Here is a 19071-nt window from a genome sequence, read left to right as displayed (position 1 = left end):
GAAAGCCTCTTTCTTGGCCTGTTTGCTTCTCTCTCCCTCCCTCTCTTCCTCCCGCCCTCCTTCCCTCCTTCCCTTCTCCATCTCCCTCTTCCTTTGCCCTTTCCCCCCCGGCTACCTTTGGCGTTACAATTGCAGGGTAAACAGCGGTCTCTCTCTCTCTGCCGGTAGAACCCCTCCTTGCACCGCTCGCAGTGAACGCCTGCAGTGTTGTCGTTGCAGTGGAGGCAGCGGAATCCGTTCCCGGTCCGCCGGTAAAGTTCCTGATCAAAGACGCATTGCTGGGACTTCCCATTGCAATCACAGACTGGGGATCAGGAACAGAAAGGCACCGTTAGCAAAAACCAGAGAGACAATTCTCACATGTGTTGTATTCTCATTAATGCAAGTTGTGCACAGGGTCTACAGCTTACTTCCAACTACTGGATGGAGTAAGAGAATGCATGAATGGGGCCGGGTGAGGGTAAGTTCTCACTTCGTCTGAAGGAAACGGGAGGCGTGTGATGCTAATGGGATATTGCCCGGGGGGAACAAGAGTCCATCCAGGGTTACCCACCTGTCCACGTCCTCAAAAGTCTTAGACAATGTGTTTTTATGTGAAAATTCCAGAATTAAATATTTTCAAGTAACTCATTTAAAAAGTCCCATTCAACACCATAGAAAAAGTCTACTGGGCTGGAGGCCTGTGTAACAGCTGGTAGCGTCATCTGTTCAAGACACACAATATCCCTTCCTCCGGGGGTGATCAAGGCTGCGGAGCTAATACGGCTGCCTGGATGGGCATCTCCTGCCCCCACTCACTGTGCCTTGCATGATCCTCCCAAAGCCAGGTAGCAAGAGAACCACGGTCCCACAAAGAACACTTTCCTTTCCCAAGTGTCCGGGAAAGTCTACCCTGTGGACACTGCAAAGAGACTCATGGAGTGACATCGCCACGTGGCACCTAAACAGCCAAGGAGGTAACACTCGAAAGCACTGAGCATTGTACCTGGCACGCAGTGGACACTCAGAAGATGTTTCAGTCACCATGTAGAAGAGAAAGAGGCCTTGAGGTTAAAAGAATTGGGTCAAGTACCAGCCCTGCCAGTTTCTTGGGCAAATTACTTGAACTCGCTGAATCCTGGGTCTTCTCTTAGGAATGAACACGCACAGTCTGCCTTCCTGGATCGGTGAGCAGGTCCCACCAAGAAAAGAACATGAATCCTTCCCCTTGGTTATTTTCTCCCTCATGCGTGTGAAACAAGTGAGAAAAATGTAACTCAACCCAGTGGAGAGCTGGGGTTTGAACCTGTCTGATGCCAAAACTCACTTTCCTTCCTCCAGGCACACTGTGTCTATTGGCCACACAACCCCAAGGAGAACTTGTTTCTAGAAGTGCCCAAGCCATGCCTTACCTAGAGCGCTGACAACAACGTCAACGAATGTGCCAAGACGCACCGAGCCACTGCCTGCTGCAAACTGAGTCAGGCTCTGAAGACACAAACATGACTCAGCAAGTCTTATGAGTTCCCTAAGTAACTTCCTTACAAGAGCTCCTAACACTCTCTCGGGCTACTTTGGATACCATCTAGTCTAGGGGAAGTCAATGAACATTCGCCAGAGCCCACTCTATTTCTAGGACTTTACGTGCATCGGTTCACAATAACACTTTAACATGAGTTGTATTGTCCCTGTTTAACAGAAGAAACAAATGAAAGAAGGTAGTTATCTTGCTCAATGTCACACAGCGAAACGGGCAAAGATTTAATTCGCTCCCACCACAAAGCCCTTACCTTTCCACTTTACTTGGAAATCTGGTCTATCACGGAATATAGACATTTTTAAAATAAATTCAGTGCCCTCTTGCATCCTCCCAAACCTAGTATGATTTGCTGTTCCTCCTTAGACAGTACTGGTTGTTATTAAAAAAAACTTACGGAGTTTTAAATCTGCCTCCCTCCCTGTAATTTTTACCGTGTGTTCTTGTTCTTCCCTGGAAAACAACAACATCACACACACACACACACACACACACACACACACACACCCCTACTCTCTTCTCCATTTGTTTATTTATCCCTCAGACATTTATTTCAGACATTGTCCTACAAGGCACAATGTCAGCCAAGCCTTTGAACATCCAAAGAGACTAGCTATAGTATTGCTCTCCTTCATCTTCTCTTCTTCAGGTTAAACTGGAGATTATCATCTCCAAGACCTTCAACTATTTCCCATGTCATGATTTCTAGATTCTTCTTGACCACCCTTCTAGGAACAAACTCCAGTTCTCAATGTGTTTCTTCAAATGACCAGGATTAATTACAGTACTTCAAGTGTGGTTTGAACAGCCCAGCTTCCGATAAGACCAGATACTACACTTCCACGGGTGCAGCCTAACGTTTCATTAAACTTATAGCCTGTTAAGTGTGCACTCAATTCAAGATCCCGGGGCTTTTCACAGAACTGGTGCCAAGGCGAATCTTTCTCAATGAATGCTTGTGNACCACCCTTCTAGGAACAAACTCCAGTTCTCAATGTGTTTCTTCAAATGACCAGGATTAATTACAGTACTTCAAGTGTGGTTTGAACAGCCCAGCTTCCGATAAGACCAGATACTACACTTCCACGGGTGCAGCCTAACGTTTCATTAAACTTATAGCCTGTTAAGTGTGCACTCAATTCAAGGTCCCGGGGCTTTTCACAGAACTGGTGCCAAGGCGAATCGTTCTCAATGAATGCTTGTGTAACTGACTTTGTGGTTCTTGAACAGATGTGCCACACAGCTGTCACAACTGTCATGGACATTTCTTCCAAGTATGTCATCAGGCACATACAAGAGCTGTTGAATTTACATCCTTGTGTGATTACTCAGCTTAATCACAAACTTTTTGCTGGTAATAGTTAACTTCATGAGGACAGCTCATATATTGAATTAGAGCAACATTTTAAAAAATAGAAAACCTTGTCATTTCTTTCTTTTTTTTTTTACCACCTCCCTCTCCTTCTGTCCAAGCTCTGTTCTGAAAGATCTGTGTTTTTCCTTTACATTCACAGACCTCCTAGGAGCTGCACCCCAGTTTCAGCAGGGGATGTCCGCCAGCATCTCCACTCTGGAACCTGCCCAGCAGATTACAGACCTATTGCCCATCTCCCTTCCTCCCTCTCCGTGGGTTTCCGTTCAAGCCCAGGGTTATGCTGGCTGGGCTGAGAGGACCCATGGGCCGCAGGTCCGGGGAATGCACTGCCTCCTGTGTCTGTATTATGGGAGAACTCCGTGAAGACGCTCCTTCCAGCCTGGTCTGCGGGACTTGGGGGTTAGCAAGCTGTGCTGAGCTCAGCACTTGGCTGCACTGCACTTGGCTCAATACTGAGTCTTCAGAACACTCACATCCAGAGAACGAGGGGCCCGAGTTTACCCTTTTGCACTGAACGGCACTTTGTGTCACGAATGCATTTGAAACATGGTCTCTCTCAAGCCATCACTCAAATTTAGACGAACCTCACTAAAACTAATTAGTACTCAATCTTCTTGTTGAGAAAAAAAGCTCTGTTTCAAATTCCACATGATTCCTGAAACTGGGCTTACCAAAATGGGCCTCAAACAGCTTGTTCCTGGTCTTATTCTGTGACCAATTTCTGCACAACCCCTACCATGGACACACTGGTTGCTGAAAGGCACTGCCAGCTAGGACAAGGCAACAGGGAGCAGTGGGGACTCTGCCAAAAGGGCTAAAGGGAGAAGCTGCAGGTCACCCCTGGCCAGCTTTGCCACACAGCAATGATGTGCCCAGTAGTCAGCATTTCCCACCTGGGTTTTTAAAGAAGGCAGAAATCTGGCTTTGTGTAGGAACTGTACTGATTTTTAAACACTGGCAAAAATATATATTTTAACTGGATTTTTGAAATGAAGCTGGGCAAATCTTTGCATTTGATTCTGCTCTTTAAACAGGCAGAAAGCACTCCCATGCTTCAAGCAAAAAGGAAAACAGGAAGCCCTAGGTTATGGCACAGTGTCTGGTCCACAGCAGGAATTGAATGCTTTCTAACAGACAAATGAATGCGTGTTCTCTTAAACTTCAGGAAACTCCTAGATGTGTTTCTACCATTCAAAGGGCCCCACATGTCAACACATGTCTGGACATGCCTTAAAAACACAAGTGCCGACAGTCACCAGACACTCTCTTCCCTGTTCCTGGAAAGGATCCTTTTTGCACAGAAGCCTGGTCTAGAAAAAAGCATTTTCAATAACCAATAATACAATTACTTATTTAGAGAAATAGGCCTAAATACAAAACTGTAATACATTTTAAACAAAAGTCTAAGAGTTTTTTAATTATCCCTTCTTTGCTTTATGTTTAGTCTTACTCAATTTTATGTCTAGGATTTTTTTTCATTTTTCCTTTGGTAATCTACTTGCTATTCTTTCAAATTCTGGGCCAGCAGAAAATTTCCTGAATATGTGCTCCAGTTTCCATCAGGAGGCCTTGACACAAAAGCAGGTGACGAGAGTATAAAGATGAAGAAGGTCTTGGCCATTTCAGTCCGTTCTTTCATTCATTCATTCAACAGTCCATTCATTATCAACAGTCCATTCACTCATGCATTCAGTCAACAAGTATATACTGAGCATCTACTACATGACAGGCTCTATTCTAGGAGTGGAGGTGATAGAGCAGTCTACAAAACCAATAGGTATCCAGCCTTCATGGAGTTTTTATGCCAGTGGGAGGGAAAGAAAATAAATAAGAAATATAGAGAGAATATTGGGATAGTGATGTTTTTTAAGGGAAAACACAGAAAGCAGTGACAGAAAATCAAAGTTAAGGGGTAAGTAAGGTAGCTAGGAAAGAGAGGGCTGCCAAGAGCCATATGGCTGTTTCTTATTTTACTTCTATTTTGATACCGCTCTGTTCTTGCTCTGTGTCCATTTATCTCCCAGGCATCATGTGTTTCTTATAAATGATCATGACTTATTTGGTAACAAATGTACCAAACTATTTGCCTGTTCAGTTGTTGCAGATTTTCTTTGTCCCTCCTGATAAATCCCCTTTCTCTCCAAAGTAGCTCATCAGTTGATTTTGCTTCAATGATTCTTCCTCCTTTTCCCTTCCTTCTTCCCTCCTTAGTCCAGGAGATGTATGTACAGCTCATTCATTTAATAAATGTCACTTCACACCAAATGGTGAGGCTGCACTGGGCGCTTAGACACTGGGGTTTCATGAGGAAACAAATTTTTTTTTAAAAAAGGGGAACTGCCGAGGTTTTATTTTGTCAAATAAGACATAACGTATATATTTACTTAATGTATACTGGCTTTTGTCAAACACGCATCACATTCTCCATGTTTCCTCATTTTGCCAGCCACGGATCCAGGACTTGGCTTTCAGACACCGTTGTCCAGAAAATACTAATAAGCCTTGGACCCTGATCGGACCTGAGCCTTACAGGGTCTTTCTCCCTCTCCCCCTGAACCCTGTATAGTAAGTGCCACATCCCATCCATTTCTCAAAGTTGCCTATTCACGTGTACTGTACACTTTCCAAACTAGAGCCCTCTCCTCACCATTTTGCCCTGTCCTCTCTCCGTCCCCTCACTCCGACACCCGGTAACCCTTGTCTCCGTCCGCCGGGACTCTCTCCCAGCCAACGGAGTGAGAGCACCGAGTTTACTTCCAGCTCCACACTCACAAATCCAAAACCAAGTCACTGGACTCAGATTTTTCACATTTTTTTTTTAGTCTAGTGAAGCGTGGGTGGTAATTGTGTCTGCCTACGCGGAATGCTCCCTCTTTGGCACTTAAGTATGTATTATAATAATAACTATTATAGCATACCGTCTCTGATCCTCAAAGTGCTTCTTAGAAAAGCCCGCCAGGCAGCCAGACACAGGCCGATCCACCCACCACTGCCACCCCCCTGCACTGCACCCCCAAGGAGCTGGAGGCGCCCTGCCAACAATGGAGCAAGGTGTGCGGAAGCCCCCCAGGCCCACTTCACACGGTCACCTTCCCTCACACACATGACTCCAACCGGTTGGGGCAGGAAGCTCAGGGCAAAGGCTGTTTCCAAGCTGCATCCTTGGGAGAATGGATACAGCTTGGAGTATTTTTGGAAGGAAACCCAGAATATTTCCTCGGGTTGTACTTGGGGCAGGCAAGGCCCTGCAATAGTCGGCATTGATGGCTGCAGTTCATCCAGACCCCTTTTTTTAATTTTCCATAGGAAACGCCGCCAGCAATTCCGAGAAAGTTTCACCGTTTGGCATACGTCGGGTCATTTGTGTGAAGCAAATCCTCTCTCTATTGTTCTGAACTTCAAAAAACACGCTCTGCTCGTCACCCAGGTGACCTCGTTGCCTTCTTCATAGAATTTATGGAATTACCATGCTCTTACCCACAACAACATAATTAAAAATCCAAACTTTTGTCAAAACCCTGCAGACTGGGCTCTGGCGACCTCTGCAACTTTAATCTCATCCCTCCGTCCTGCCCTGGTTCTCTGGCCTCCTGCCCACAGACCTTCCCAGGGAACTGAGATGCACGAAGCTCTTCCTGACCAAAGGCCCTTACTTTCGCTAGTTCCTTTGCCTGGGGCACTAGCCGTTCCACCCTCCTCAAACCCACGCAGCAACCACAGTGATCTTTTTAAGAATCAGATTGCAGGGTCCCTGCTGATAATCCTTCAGTGGCTTCTGCCTCCTGAGTGCCCACAGGACTCCACGTTGCCTCTCCCTGGGCATTTATCACTTTCTCTCTCATGTCATCACCACCTGTGCACAAGTCTTACTTCCCCACGGGATGGAACTCAGGACTTGGGAGAGTGACTGTTGAATGGGTGGATAGATGGATGGAAGGGTAGATGGACAAAGTGAATAGAAGGCGGAAGGAAGGAAGTCTGACTCTAAAAAAAAATGCCAACCAAGACCCAGAACATGCAGAAATCTCCCAGGAGTCCAGGCAGCCGACATAGATTACATTGTCTACATATATATGGCATTCTGTGTGAAAAAGCTACTGTTTCAACTAAGAAATAAATAAAGAAATCCACGGTGAAATGAGAAAAGAAAGAATTCTAAGAGGTACGTGGTCCTTGAAGTTAGAAGGAGTGTCTGAGACTTTCAGACTTTTTTTGAGGTGGCCGCCTACACGAGATGCGATATTTCTGCACCAGGATCGCCTGCCCTTCTGTGGTCTGTGAGCCCAGCTGCCTGCCAACTCAAAGGGCAGCCAGCCTAGGGCTGCGCGGGAGGAGGGGCAGGGCCTGGAGACCATGAGATCAGTTTGCAGTGATCTGGCAGCCTTGACAGGTAATGTACTTGGCTGGTGTGTGGGACTAGCTCACGAGCTAGGAATGTGAGCATCATGTTTGAACTTGACAATGTGTGCTGGCTGCTATTACGTAGAGCTTTGCTGTTCTCACTTCCATTTCAGCTGCTTCGTGCACTAGTACTGATCCAGTTAAACAACAGCAAGTTTGTAAATAAGTTTCCTGTAATCCCTTGCGGAGGGGTCCAAGTACAAACCATTCAGAGATGACACTCAGTTTTCTTCCTTTCTCAGAGGGATGCTATTGCCGTTTTTCCTTGCCAGCAGACTGTGCCCCTCATTCCCTTTCTGGGACATTGAATCTCTTTCTCTCCTTCTTTTTTTGGATATTTTCTTCCTTTCAATCTCATGTCAGATCTCTATACTGTCAGATTTCTTCTTGGTTTCCCACCTTGTCCCCCAAGCACACCCAAGTCTTTGCGGGCCCCTCTCTTTCCCCAGCTCTGAATGTTGGCATTCCTCAAGGCTCAGCCATGGAGAACCTCCACGATCCTCACTCTAGAAACCTCTCCTCCTAGCCAAGGCCTTCAGTGATCATGACAGGTGCTGACAGGCCAAGACTCTTCCCTGGCCCAGACTTCATTCTCAACTTTAGACCCTCGCGCTCTGCCAGCCGCTCTACATTTCCAAGAGCTCATTGGAAATGAGCTCGTTGTCTCAAGAGCTCATTACGCAAAACGTGTTTAAAAGCAAACTCATGGTTGTCACCCCATCAAGTTAGAAAGCTGGGAGCTGTCCTTGTAAGTTCTCTGGCTTTCTCTATTCTGACCAGATTCTATTCAACACCACATTTTATTGATACGACCCAGTAAAGAGCTCAAGTCCACCCAAGTCCACCTCCATTTTGGCCACTCTAGACCAACCCCAATCATCTCCGACCTGTCATCGCTTCCTAACTGAACTCCCTGCACCTTCCCTTGCCTCCCTCCGCTCGGGAGTCACAGACCTTTTCAAAGTACAAATTTGACCACGACCTCTCTGTTTAAAACTCTCTGATGCCTTTCCTTTACATTTAGGATAAATACTGGAATTCCTTACCATTGACCACAAAGATGTCCGTGTTCTAGTCCTACACACTTTTCCAGCCGGATTTCCCCAAACGCTGCCCCTGGAGACATCTTTCTCTCCCTCCCATTCATCTCACTTACACTTCACTTCATAGATTGCTCCCTCTGCGTCTTTAAGTTCTTGTTTGTAAAAGGAAACACGTCATTGTGAGGACAGGTGAGTTGGGACTAACAATCCTAATCACGGTCTTCTGTTTTGTTTATTTAGAGAAGTGGCACTAACAATAAAACATTACTTTATCTATTGAATACCGTTCCTTTTCTTGGAGACAAAGAACTGGCCTCGTGTAAGTAAGTGACTGTCACCCCCATGCAAATAGCTAGATTGAAAATGGTGAAGAATATTACGGTAATGTTGAGAATAGTGTTTCCTGTTTAAAAAGTGACAAATGCTTATTTTCAAAACAAAAGCAGTGATTGAACGTGTCCTTAAATAGCAATCTATTCTAATGTATTTTTAAAGATTTTATTTCTTTATCTTCAGAGGGGAAGGGAAGGAGAGAAGGAGAGAAATATCAGTGTATGATTGCCTCTCGTGAGTCCCCTGCTGGGAACTGGCCTGCAACCCAGGCATGTGCCCTGCCTGGGAATCGAACCGCAATCGTGTGGTTGGCAGGCCTGAGCTCAATCCACTGAGCTACACCAGCCAGGGCTATTCTAATGTATTTTTATAAATACTCAAATTGCACATTATCTACAAAGTCTAAAGCAAGATATAAACCTGACACCTATTGGTTTGGTATCAAAAGCACTGGAAGTTATCATCCCATTTGCAAAACACCAAAGGCCCCACATTGGGGTGACCACTTCATGCCTTATATAAATATCTAAGCACTACAATGTACACCTGAAATGAATATACTATTATATGTCAACTGTAGTTGAAAAAAATTAAATACATTTAAAAATCAAAGTCTCTAAATCTGAGATACTCAAGATGACAAGGTGAGTATGTTTATTATATTATACGTACGTGTTATGATGAAAATGCTCATAAGTATTTTCTAGTTTTAAAACCTCCTACATGAAATTATTCTTTCCACTGCTTAATATGGTTCTCAGCTTGGGTGAATGCTTTAAAACTAAATCTGAACAGTTCATCATTGAAACTGATCTCGAATTTTATGATTTAGCATGTGACTGCTTCCAGTTTTATCTTTTTAGGGTATGTCACAACATGTCTTCTACTCAGAATAAGAAAACTGAAGCAGCATTTCATGTGCTAGGAATCGAACTGAATTCTGTTTTCTCGCCCACATTTTTCGCAGCTGCCTTTTCAGCCAGTGCAGCCAGAATCACACGCTGCCAGAATCTTTCGGTTCCAGGGACACATAAATGCCCAAGCAGGTGGGCAAGGTGCACCCGGGAGGGCTCCGAGCGGAGGAACAGCGGAGGTCAGCCTTCTGCTCACACCGGCCATTTGCAATGAAAAAAACATGGGCAAATCTTTCCAACTCCAAATCGTCCAAAGTTATCAACAGTCCAAGAAACTCAGATCAATGCATTTTCCTTTGAAAGATTATGGCTGAAAAAAAATCATCTATTTTCACTGAGTTTACAGTACATGTTGTTATAGCCTAGGCTTGGAAAAGGCCCCTGCGGACTTAAATAACTCAGCCTAGGGAAGATGACACCAGGAAGCCACACCTGGAAATGTCTCCCCCTAACTCCCTGGCAGGGTCCAGGCAGCCAGTGGAGAGAGGGAAAGGAAGCCCCAGTGAACACTGAGGTTGGGGACACTGATTTTTGTCTGACGAGCAGAGGAAGAGGTGGAGGGCTCAGTGTGAGTGAGTTCAAAGGCGAAAGGGAAGAGAAGAATAGGACGCGAGAGATGCAGCAAAGCCTCCCCTTCTCTCACACCTGGCACCTTCAAGAGCGCCCCACCCCGCCCCAAGACAGCTGGTGTCAGCTGTGGCACGAAGACTCGGTCTGTGTCCGCAGTAAAGATTCTGCATGAAAGTATTCATCCTCGCATGTGTAACCCCACACACACCTGGTCACAGAAAGAGCAATTTCTGTATTTCTCTGCGTTCGTCTATAAAGAAATGCACTCCAATACAGAAAGTATATTTGATTGTTATTCTGACAGTATCGTGTCCACAGAGCAGTTTCTATCTGGCCCGGCCAAATGCGTCTGCCTTTACAAAGCAGATGAAACAAAGACCGTGAGAGAGTCCAGGACTGGTACAGGTGACACCAAGGTGAAGACCAAAAGGACAGAAATCGTGAATGAGGCATCTGAATGAAGACAGGTTAGAAGGAAGTTCTGATCTGGACTGAAATTCTGATCTGGACTGAAATCTTTGGAGAATCCATCACATGTGGTATTTCAACCATCAACGCTTGTGTTGGCTCCTTAAAAAAGCTACTTACTGATTCTCCCTCTTTAAAGCTTTCATTGCTTTTACGAACAGCACATTTTTGCACATGGAGATTAGCCACAGGTTTTTTGCTATCCCTTCACAAAGATGCATACACGTAGGTGTGTGTGTGCTCACTATATACACCATCACTGTTCCCAGTTTTGACAAAGGAGCAGTGCTAATTTATGTAACACTTACTGTGTTGGGAGAATATGTATGGCATATGTTTATAACGTCTTCCTTAAAGGCTCTTTTCTGAAAAAAAAATCCATTTGAAAACAATAAACTAAAATTTTACTGCTTAAAGTCAGAAAGCGAATTAAATGGGCTTTTAGGAGCCCAGCCATGTTTATATATTCATAACTACAAGTAACAAATGCTCCAAGAAGGGTTTGGACCACGAAGCCCTCAGGGTGTCCTGGATCTCAGTCCGGCAAGTGTGCTACAGCTCCGCTGTCACTTCCTCTCGGTCCCCACAGAGCTCAGCATGGGGGGGCCCCCTCCCAGCACAGACAACCCCCTCGGTGAGACCAGAGCAGAAGGTAGGATCACTGGTGGACCCATTTGCACATAGACCTGTCTGTTTGGGATGAGACATGATCTGTAAACATTAGGAATCTCCTTTTACCAAAAGTAAAATGGCCAGTGATTTGAAACAGCAGTGAATCTGTGCGAAAGTTACGTGTTCAATGTCTTATCAGCACATAGACACGCCTCTGAAAGACTCCAAAACTCACACCCATGGTCTCCAACGGGGAGAGGAAAATAAACTGGATGCAAATCTGCATGTATAGATTCAATGTCCACAGCCGTGGGAGAACAATAACTGATCAAATGGAAAGGCTTACTGCTGTCCCTTGAACTGTCCTTTTTCAAAACCAAGGCACTTGTTCAATTCCAAGTTGCACGACGCTCTGACAACAGAGTTGCACCAAAAAAGAGAGAGGGAAAAAATCTTGATTATTGGAAATCTGTTCTCTTGTCAATGCCCCACAAACTAGAGTTTACCCTTGTTTTTGACCCGACGTTGTCACATGTTTGAAGGAATGGCTGCTATGTTGACTCACATACACACCTAGAGACTTCCGATGTCCCCCCTAGAAACATAAGGGAGGTCCTTCGCAATATTGATAGATCAAGATTCCGTCAAGTCTGGAATTAATTTAAATGAACATTCTGAAGGATCAGAAATAAGCCAAGGAGGTCTCTTGTTAGAGAGCGCTAGCACCTGAAGTCCGGTCCTGGGACCGACTGTGGGGCTCTCGTCAGGGCAGCTCGTTTTCCGGGCCTGGACCTTCCCATCTGTAGGAGAGGGTCACCTGTGCCTGATTCCAGCTCTGCTACAACCAACTGTGGGAATTTGACACTATCTCCACCTCCCTGGGCGTCACTCTCCTCGCCTATAAAAAATGAGGCTCTTGTGGAGAGCCCCCATGGCCCATTCCCATCCAGTTGCAAGATGCTGCAATAAGAGAAGAAAGTGGTGAAGCCTGAAAGCCTTTTGGCAAGAAACGCCCCACATACACGCAGCAGAAGGTCTGGGTAATTTTTCCAAAGCCTAAGCTGGTGTGAGCAAGGACTTGGCTGCGATTTCATTTTCTTTTTAGAATGTGAAGATCATATTCACACTAGAAATAAAAATAAAATCTGGAAGAGAAACAGTTGGAATTCTGTAAATGGCGTAGAAGCCTGAAGAAGTCCGGGGTATGTAAGTATGCGGTTGCTCAATCGAACTCCACCTCTCCACTGATAGAGTGGAATGGGAGGGCTCCAGCCCTTCTCACACGGATCAGGGTTGGGAGAACCATTCTTTTCATCTTTCGTGATTGTGACATAAGATGCCTAGTTGGTTGGGGAGGCACAGACACAGACAAACAGTCACCCACAGACACAGAAAAGACTTAGCTTTCGGTTTGGGCATGACATTACATCATGTACCTGGAGGTGATATTAGAACACAGCCCTGGAATGGTCTAATAATCTACTAGGTCTAATTTGTGACTGAATTTGAGTATTCTAGAATCTACGGGGCTTTCTATTTCTGTACCGGTCATGGGCGATTCAAGTCTTTGCAAATTTCTCTAGGGGGAAAACATCAGGACAGGTGAGCCACTAAGAACTGAAATGGAACAAAGAGTCTGAGGATTGACACCTTCATTTCACGCCCCTGAATTTCCCATAAATACTGATCACACATCAACATTCTTCCTCGGCTTCTTGGACCAGTGGAGCTAAGCCAGTGGCTGGCTACCCCTAACGCAGGACACCCAGAATTTAAGCTCACCTAGAAATTTCCAACTTGAACACCAACCCAATTCTATACTCCTGTTTACCATGCACATTTGCATATAAGGTAAAGGTGTTTGCTTTTCCATTTTTTAATGTCGGGGCAGTGGGGGGGGGATGTCACATTTAAGTCTTTTCACAACCTCTCATACCATAGTGCACTTTCTAAAGGATTTTATTTTAAAACTAACATATTGTTTGGGGCCAGCACATTAGTTTGAAATGACCCCGATCAATGCTTTGGATAGCTATCCATGAGAAAGAGACCGATTCTCAAAATGTTTTATTATCCCACAGTGGTTAGTGCTGAAAGTTGTCATACATAAGCATTTCAAGATGAGTACGTTGCAAAGAGCACAATGTATGCTTAAAGATGATTTTAAAATATTTTTAAAATTGTGTACTTTCCAATGACAGAATTTAAAAAGACTCAAATAAGGTTGTTTCTCAAGCCACCTAGCCTGAGTGAAGAAGAAACTGTATTAAAAGTGGTTTTAGGAAGCCTAAAGCTAAATATGGAAAGAATTTGACTACAATTATTTTATGAAATGTGAATGAAATAACCAATACTTCTAAGTTCGTAGTTCATAAATTGTGTGACTTTAAATACGTTCGTGCAGCTAATTTACTAAATTAAATATAAAGAGACATGGGACCACTGCACCTGTGTTGCTCAATATTTTCATAATTAAGCTGGCCAATTTTTTTTGGTGAGAGGAATGGAGAATAGTGGGGAGACCTTAACGATGAAGAAGTAAAAGACCACGTGCCATGGGGTCACCTCGTATCTGGGCATATTCTAGGGAGCAACACACCTGCTGAATCCGTGTGTGATGAGGTCTGGCGATTGGCAACAGGCAGCAGGAAGACATGGCATAAAATCCAATCCTGAAATTCCAATNTGACTTTAAATACGTTCGTGCAGCTAATTTACTAAATTAAATATAAAGAGACATGGGACCACTGCACCTGTGTTGCTCAATATTTTCATAATTAAGCTGGCTAATTTTTTTTGGTGAGAGGAATGGAGAATAGTGGGGAGACCTTAACGATGAAGAAGTAAAAGACCACGTGCCATGAGCAACACACCTGCTGAATCCGTGTGTGATGAGGTCTGGCGACTGGCAACAGGCAGCAGGAAGACATGGCATAAAATCCAATCCTGAAATTCCAATCTGCTTTGGGTTCCTTGTCGGGTTCTTTGTTATTTGTTTGACTGGGTAAAACTTAGAGTTTGTTTCAGCTTAAACAGAAGGCTCCTCATCATCTTTCTTGAGCTAATTGGAGGAGCCTTCAAAAATGTCCCCACTTAAAACCGAGAAGGCAACATACGGACATTCAGCATTGGCAGGCTGGTCCGTTACATAATAATAATATTGAGGGCATAGTGAGTGCTTACGAGGCACTGTGCAAAGTGCCTTGACGTGTAATGATCACAACCATTTATTGTTAGCATCTCAGAGATGAGGAAACTGAGGAACAGGTGCAGTAGCTTGCCTAAATCCCGCCCCTGGTAAATGTCGGAGCTAGGATTTGAACCCAGGCCATCTCACTCCAGAGCCTACACTCTTATGCGTGATGCTATACCACTTAAACAACTCAAATAACAGAATCTATGAGAGTACAAACTTCCCACGGGTGCTCCCCACTGTTCATAGCACCTCTTTTCCAGCATCCGGCCACGGGAGAAACCGCGTTAGTGACCTATAATCATCTCGCAATCTGAGCTCACCATTCAAGAACAATTGCTTCAAAACGTACACGATGGCTGAATCCAACAGTGTATTTTAGTCCTTGTCTTTGTATATTCATATTTTTATACCTGAACTCCATTTGTCACTGCTACACGGTTGAAACTCTTGTTAACTCTTTGGCTAACAAAACACACCTTTTTCTTCATTCGCCTCTCCCCTCCATGCTCGTTCCTCCTGAGTTTCCTTGATCGTTCTTGCATCCCCTTGTTAAGTGTTGAGGTTCGTGTTACCTCTGCGTCCCAGACAGTCTCATCTATTGCCAAGGCTTTGCTTTCCACCTTTGGGCTCCCTACTTTATATTTCAAACTTTCCTCCTAAAGTTCAAAATCATAGTTTTGGCTGTTAACCAGGGCTGTTGGACATCTCTACTCTCATCTCACATTCAGGTCCCCACAGAACTCAGTCCCTCTCCTTCAGCCTTGCTTCCAAATCTCATACGTCTCTTACAGTCCTCATTTCCTTCCGTGACATCACTGCCTAACCAATCACATAACCTGAAGCCCTGGACCCAGCCCGGACATTTATTCCTCCCAATTTTTCCTTACTGGTATTCCTAACACACGCACTTATTGGATCACCCAACGCTTTCGATTTTACCTTCTAAATGTCTCTGTAACTTGTCTCCTCTTTGCTGTTTCCATCACCGTGATGAAAGCCTTTACCGTCTCTCACATGTACTTTTGCAGTGACTGTTCACTGGCCTCTCCCAGCCCAACTTCATCCTCCAAGCCCTTGAGCAAGTGAACTCATCCACTCCCTGCTTATAAACCATCTGCATCTCTTCGTTTGTCTTCAGGGACTGCACAGCCTGGCATGTAAGTCTCTCCAGGACCAGACTCTTGGCTACATACCTAGTCTCCTTCTAGCCCCTTCTCCAGCCATACCTGCCCCTGTGAACTGGGATCCGGACCATTGCAGCTACAGAGTCTCACACCAACTGCGAGCTCCTGAGTGGGAGTATTTATCTTCCTTACTGATCTCCGGATATCTGAGTTCACTGGACCTATACTGTTGGCTTTTGGCAGTTTTTAAAATACCGTTCCGGGTATTTTAAGGCACTTTACAATAATCGCTCATCCTTTCCATAGCTCTACGGGGTTGCATGGTACTACTGCCTCCATCTAATATCTAAAGGGTGAAGAAGCAGACTCCGCACCATCGAAGAGCCTGAAAGATTACTTATCAGGATGCAGTAAGTGGATGAGGTAAAAGTGGAAGCCAGGTCAGGCAGACTCTAAGCTAAACCCTGTCCTTTACCTGAGACCAACCCTGAAAACCTTGCTGGTGACATCTAACACCAGGATCTCGCCTTTGAGGGAACAACCAAGAAGCAACGCTGTGGCTTTAGACTCTCTCAGGTGCGGCCCACAGGAGGCACAAGCTTGGTCATTTAGGGAGGTGACAAGTTCTATGCTTTCTATCCAACTTCCACTTCATCCCAGCATCCCGCGAATGGAAAAGCATGCATTCTCCACCCTAACACCGAATCTTTCACTCTCCTTGACCCCCAAAGTGATGGCCTTTGGGAAGGGAGTGTAATACTTTAAGCAGTCCATCATCAAAGAGGAGGAGGGTCTAGAAATGAACCCGAACGCTGCTTCCAACTCAATGGTCTAGAAGACAGAACGCTCAGAGCTGGTCCTTCCTTGAGAAAGGAGAGTCCAAGCTCTGTCCCCTTGAGTCTGATTTCATTAAGCAGTTGATAGCTCCCCACACATTTGTTTCTCCCATCTGATGACAACACACACACACACACACGCACACACACTCAACTATAGCCAAGGGGAAAGTTGCTTCAATAATGATCCATTATGTAAATATGTACCTTGTTTCCTTATTACTTTTGTAACGTGATCCCAAAAGTTTCGGCCTAAGAACCCTGAATCTAATTCTAATTCTGTCTCTGCCAACAGCTGCCTGTGTGGCTTCACGCAAACCCATTTCCATTTTCGCACTTTTTTAAGTCTACAGAGTCTAGTAGTCGATCTATAAGCCGCCCTTGTAGATGCTGACATTCAGACGCTATTCAGAGAATTTGACGATGTTTTTCACTGGGTGAAGACTATTTATCCCAACTCAGGGGGAACCTAACCTACACGATTATTTTCATAAATAGTTTTTAACATGATAGTCACGATGATGGGGTTGGAAATTAACTCCAAAAATATTTTAGGGAAAAAAGGATCATATCAATGCATTTAAACACATGCTAAAATATTCGTGCCAGTCACATACATTCAGGCCAGCGTCACCCAGACTGCACCATAATAGAGGGACTATCTAAGATGACCCCGTGTGCAACTGAAAATTGTCTCAAGTTCACACATGCACAAGTGTGAAAATGGCTCTTAGCCCTATTGAAATGATTATTGATTATGGAATGCCATCAGGGGCAGAAAGCAATATAAACATGAAAATTCAGGGTAATTACACAGGTAAGTGTCACTGGTAGAACTAAGTGACAAGGAAAAGACCCATTACGTGCTGTCATAGCTGATACACGCGGACAGTAGACAGTTGCTAGGCTGTCTGAAGGTTTTGTTTACATCTGGTCTGCTGAGCTTCTTACGGGGCATCGCAGAGAAGAGGGAACAGTCTATGACATATGGGCTGAATAAATGCCTGTTGAAGAAATACCATGTGGAAATACTACAAAAAGTAACATTAATCAAAAGTAAAGCGTCTTTACGACACTTAAGCCTCATTCCCCATCTCCAAGATGAAACGGGAATTCCAGAAGGATTATTGAAGAGGTTCGTTTTCCACCTGAGCAGCGTTCGGTCACAGAAAACATGCCCACCAAAATTCCATCAATGAAAGCACGTGATGGGAAAAGGATTTCTGCACCAACATACCGCACTGATCCCACAGGGCCCCCTGATCAAAAAAAGCAGTCAAGGAACATTGTTAAAGTAAGGGAAACCCTGGTCTGGCACACCTATCGGCTTCACATTTTAAAGGCAGACAGCTCTATAAAGTAATACTAGTCTTAGTGAAATCCGGTCTCTGGGAAAGCCCCAGAGGGGCGTGGGGGAGGGAGCTCTGAAGAGGTCGGGGCAAAGTGGGCACCCTCGGAGCTGCCTGCAGCCAGCACGGTCCGCACGGAAAGGCCAGTTCACAGCCCGGGGCTGCGACATCTCCTCCAGGCAGCCGACTCACCTTCCCTCCTGGAGGTGGCCCGGGCGGCAGGCAGGAGCAGCGAGAAGCAGAGGCAGCAGCTGAGCCAGAGCGCAGGCATGGCCGGGCCGGGCCGGGCCGGGCCCGCGCGCCTTCCACCGCTGCAGGGGTCGCTGCAGGGGTCGCTGCCGGGCGCCTGGCGGCTGGTGGTTCTCACTCTGCGCTCCGCAGTGCCTTCCTTTTCCTGGATCAGGTGGTTTTATCGACTCTTCTACCTGACTCAGTCCTGACAGGAAGAGAGCCTGCGTTTCAGGGTGTGACTCACCTGTGAATAAGGAGGACCCAGCCCTCCGGAGGCAGACAAACAGCGCACACGGAGCTGTAAAAGCGCTCACCCCAGCCTCGGGCTCCCCCCTCGCGCACACCTGGCCCGGCCTTGGGTGTGGTGCCAGGGCTGCGGCCCAGGGATCCTTCTGGAGGACTGTGCCAGAGGCCTCCTTGTCTCGCAGGGTGGTCCAGGGGCACAGAGGGAGCTAGCAACCCGCCCCTTCCTCAAACTGGGAGGTCCAGTCTCAAGTGCGCAAACTCAGAAATAAATGGGCAGCCCTGATCAGCTGTGATCTAAAAGGCATCGAGGAGAACCGGTCAGTCAGAGAGGGACAACAGGGTCCTCTTCTTCCTCTGGCCTTTCAGAAACACAGCAGCCTGACCCCAGCCCACCCACTCTGCTGACACCTCATCCTTCCCCTCACCATCACCTGCCAGAACTAACGGTTCCTCTCCTGGATCCCCGTAACTTCCTGATCTCTTGGGCTACCAACTCATTAAATCCCCCATGGATAGGTGGGTCCCCTTATGAAGGCCAGATATCATTCTGTATCCCTCACAACAGGTACAGCTTCTAGCTCGCAGTCGATGCAAAATAGACGTTCTGTCAAATTGAATATAAAAGAGGATGCAGGTGTATTACTCCTTCTTCATCATAGGTCATATATTTCTCTGGCCATTCTCTATGGACCCATTAGAGATGTTTGTTGACACCAACCATGAATATCACCCAAGGCCACCGTGCTAGGTGAAGCGAGTGAAATCTAGAAAACTGAACATCTGAGTACATCCAGCATGGTCCTTTCACGCCCCTGCATCCTCTGCTCCTTGTCCTGCCATCCGTCCGCAGTGCCCCC

General features: G+C 45.7%; 1 protein-coding gene across 1 annotated transcript in view; it reads right to left on the bottom strand.

Annotated features, from left to right (window-relative positions):
* LAMC2 (laminin subunit gamma 2) overlaps window positions 1-18555 on the bottom strand; it is a 53852-nt gene extending 35297 nt beyond the window's left edge. Inside the window, exons 1-3 of the mRNA XM_037035057.1 lie at window positions 18313-18555; window positions 17930-18173; window positions 116-304 (exon numbers count right to left, since the gene is read on the bottom strand). Coding sequence (XP_036890952.1) covers window positions 116-304; window positions 17930-18008 — 268 coding nt within the window. The 5' untranslated portion in view covers window positions 18009-18173; window positions 18313-18555. The remainder of the gene's footprint in view (window positions 1-115; window positions 305-17929; window positions 18174-18312) is intronic.
* Between the last annotated feature and the right edge of the window lie 516 nt (window positions 18556-19071).

Source organism: Sturnira hondurensis, unplaced genomic scaffold (assembly GCF_014824575.4).
Source record: "Sturnira hondurensis isolate 20B ecotype Veracruz unplaced genomic scaffold, ASM1482457v3 Scaffold0022215, whole genome shotgun sequence".
NCBI lineage: Eukaryota > Metazoa > Chordata > Mammalia > Chiroptera > Phyllostomidae > Sturnira > Sturnira hondurensis.
This window is presented reverse-complemented; position numbering and strand designations above follow the sequence as displayed.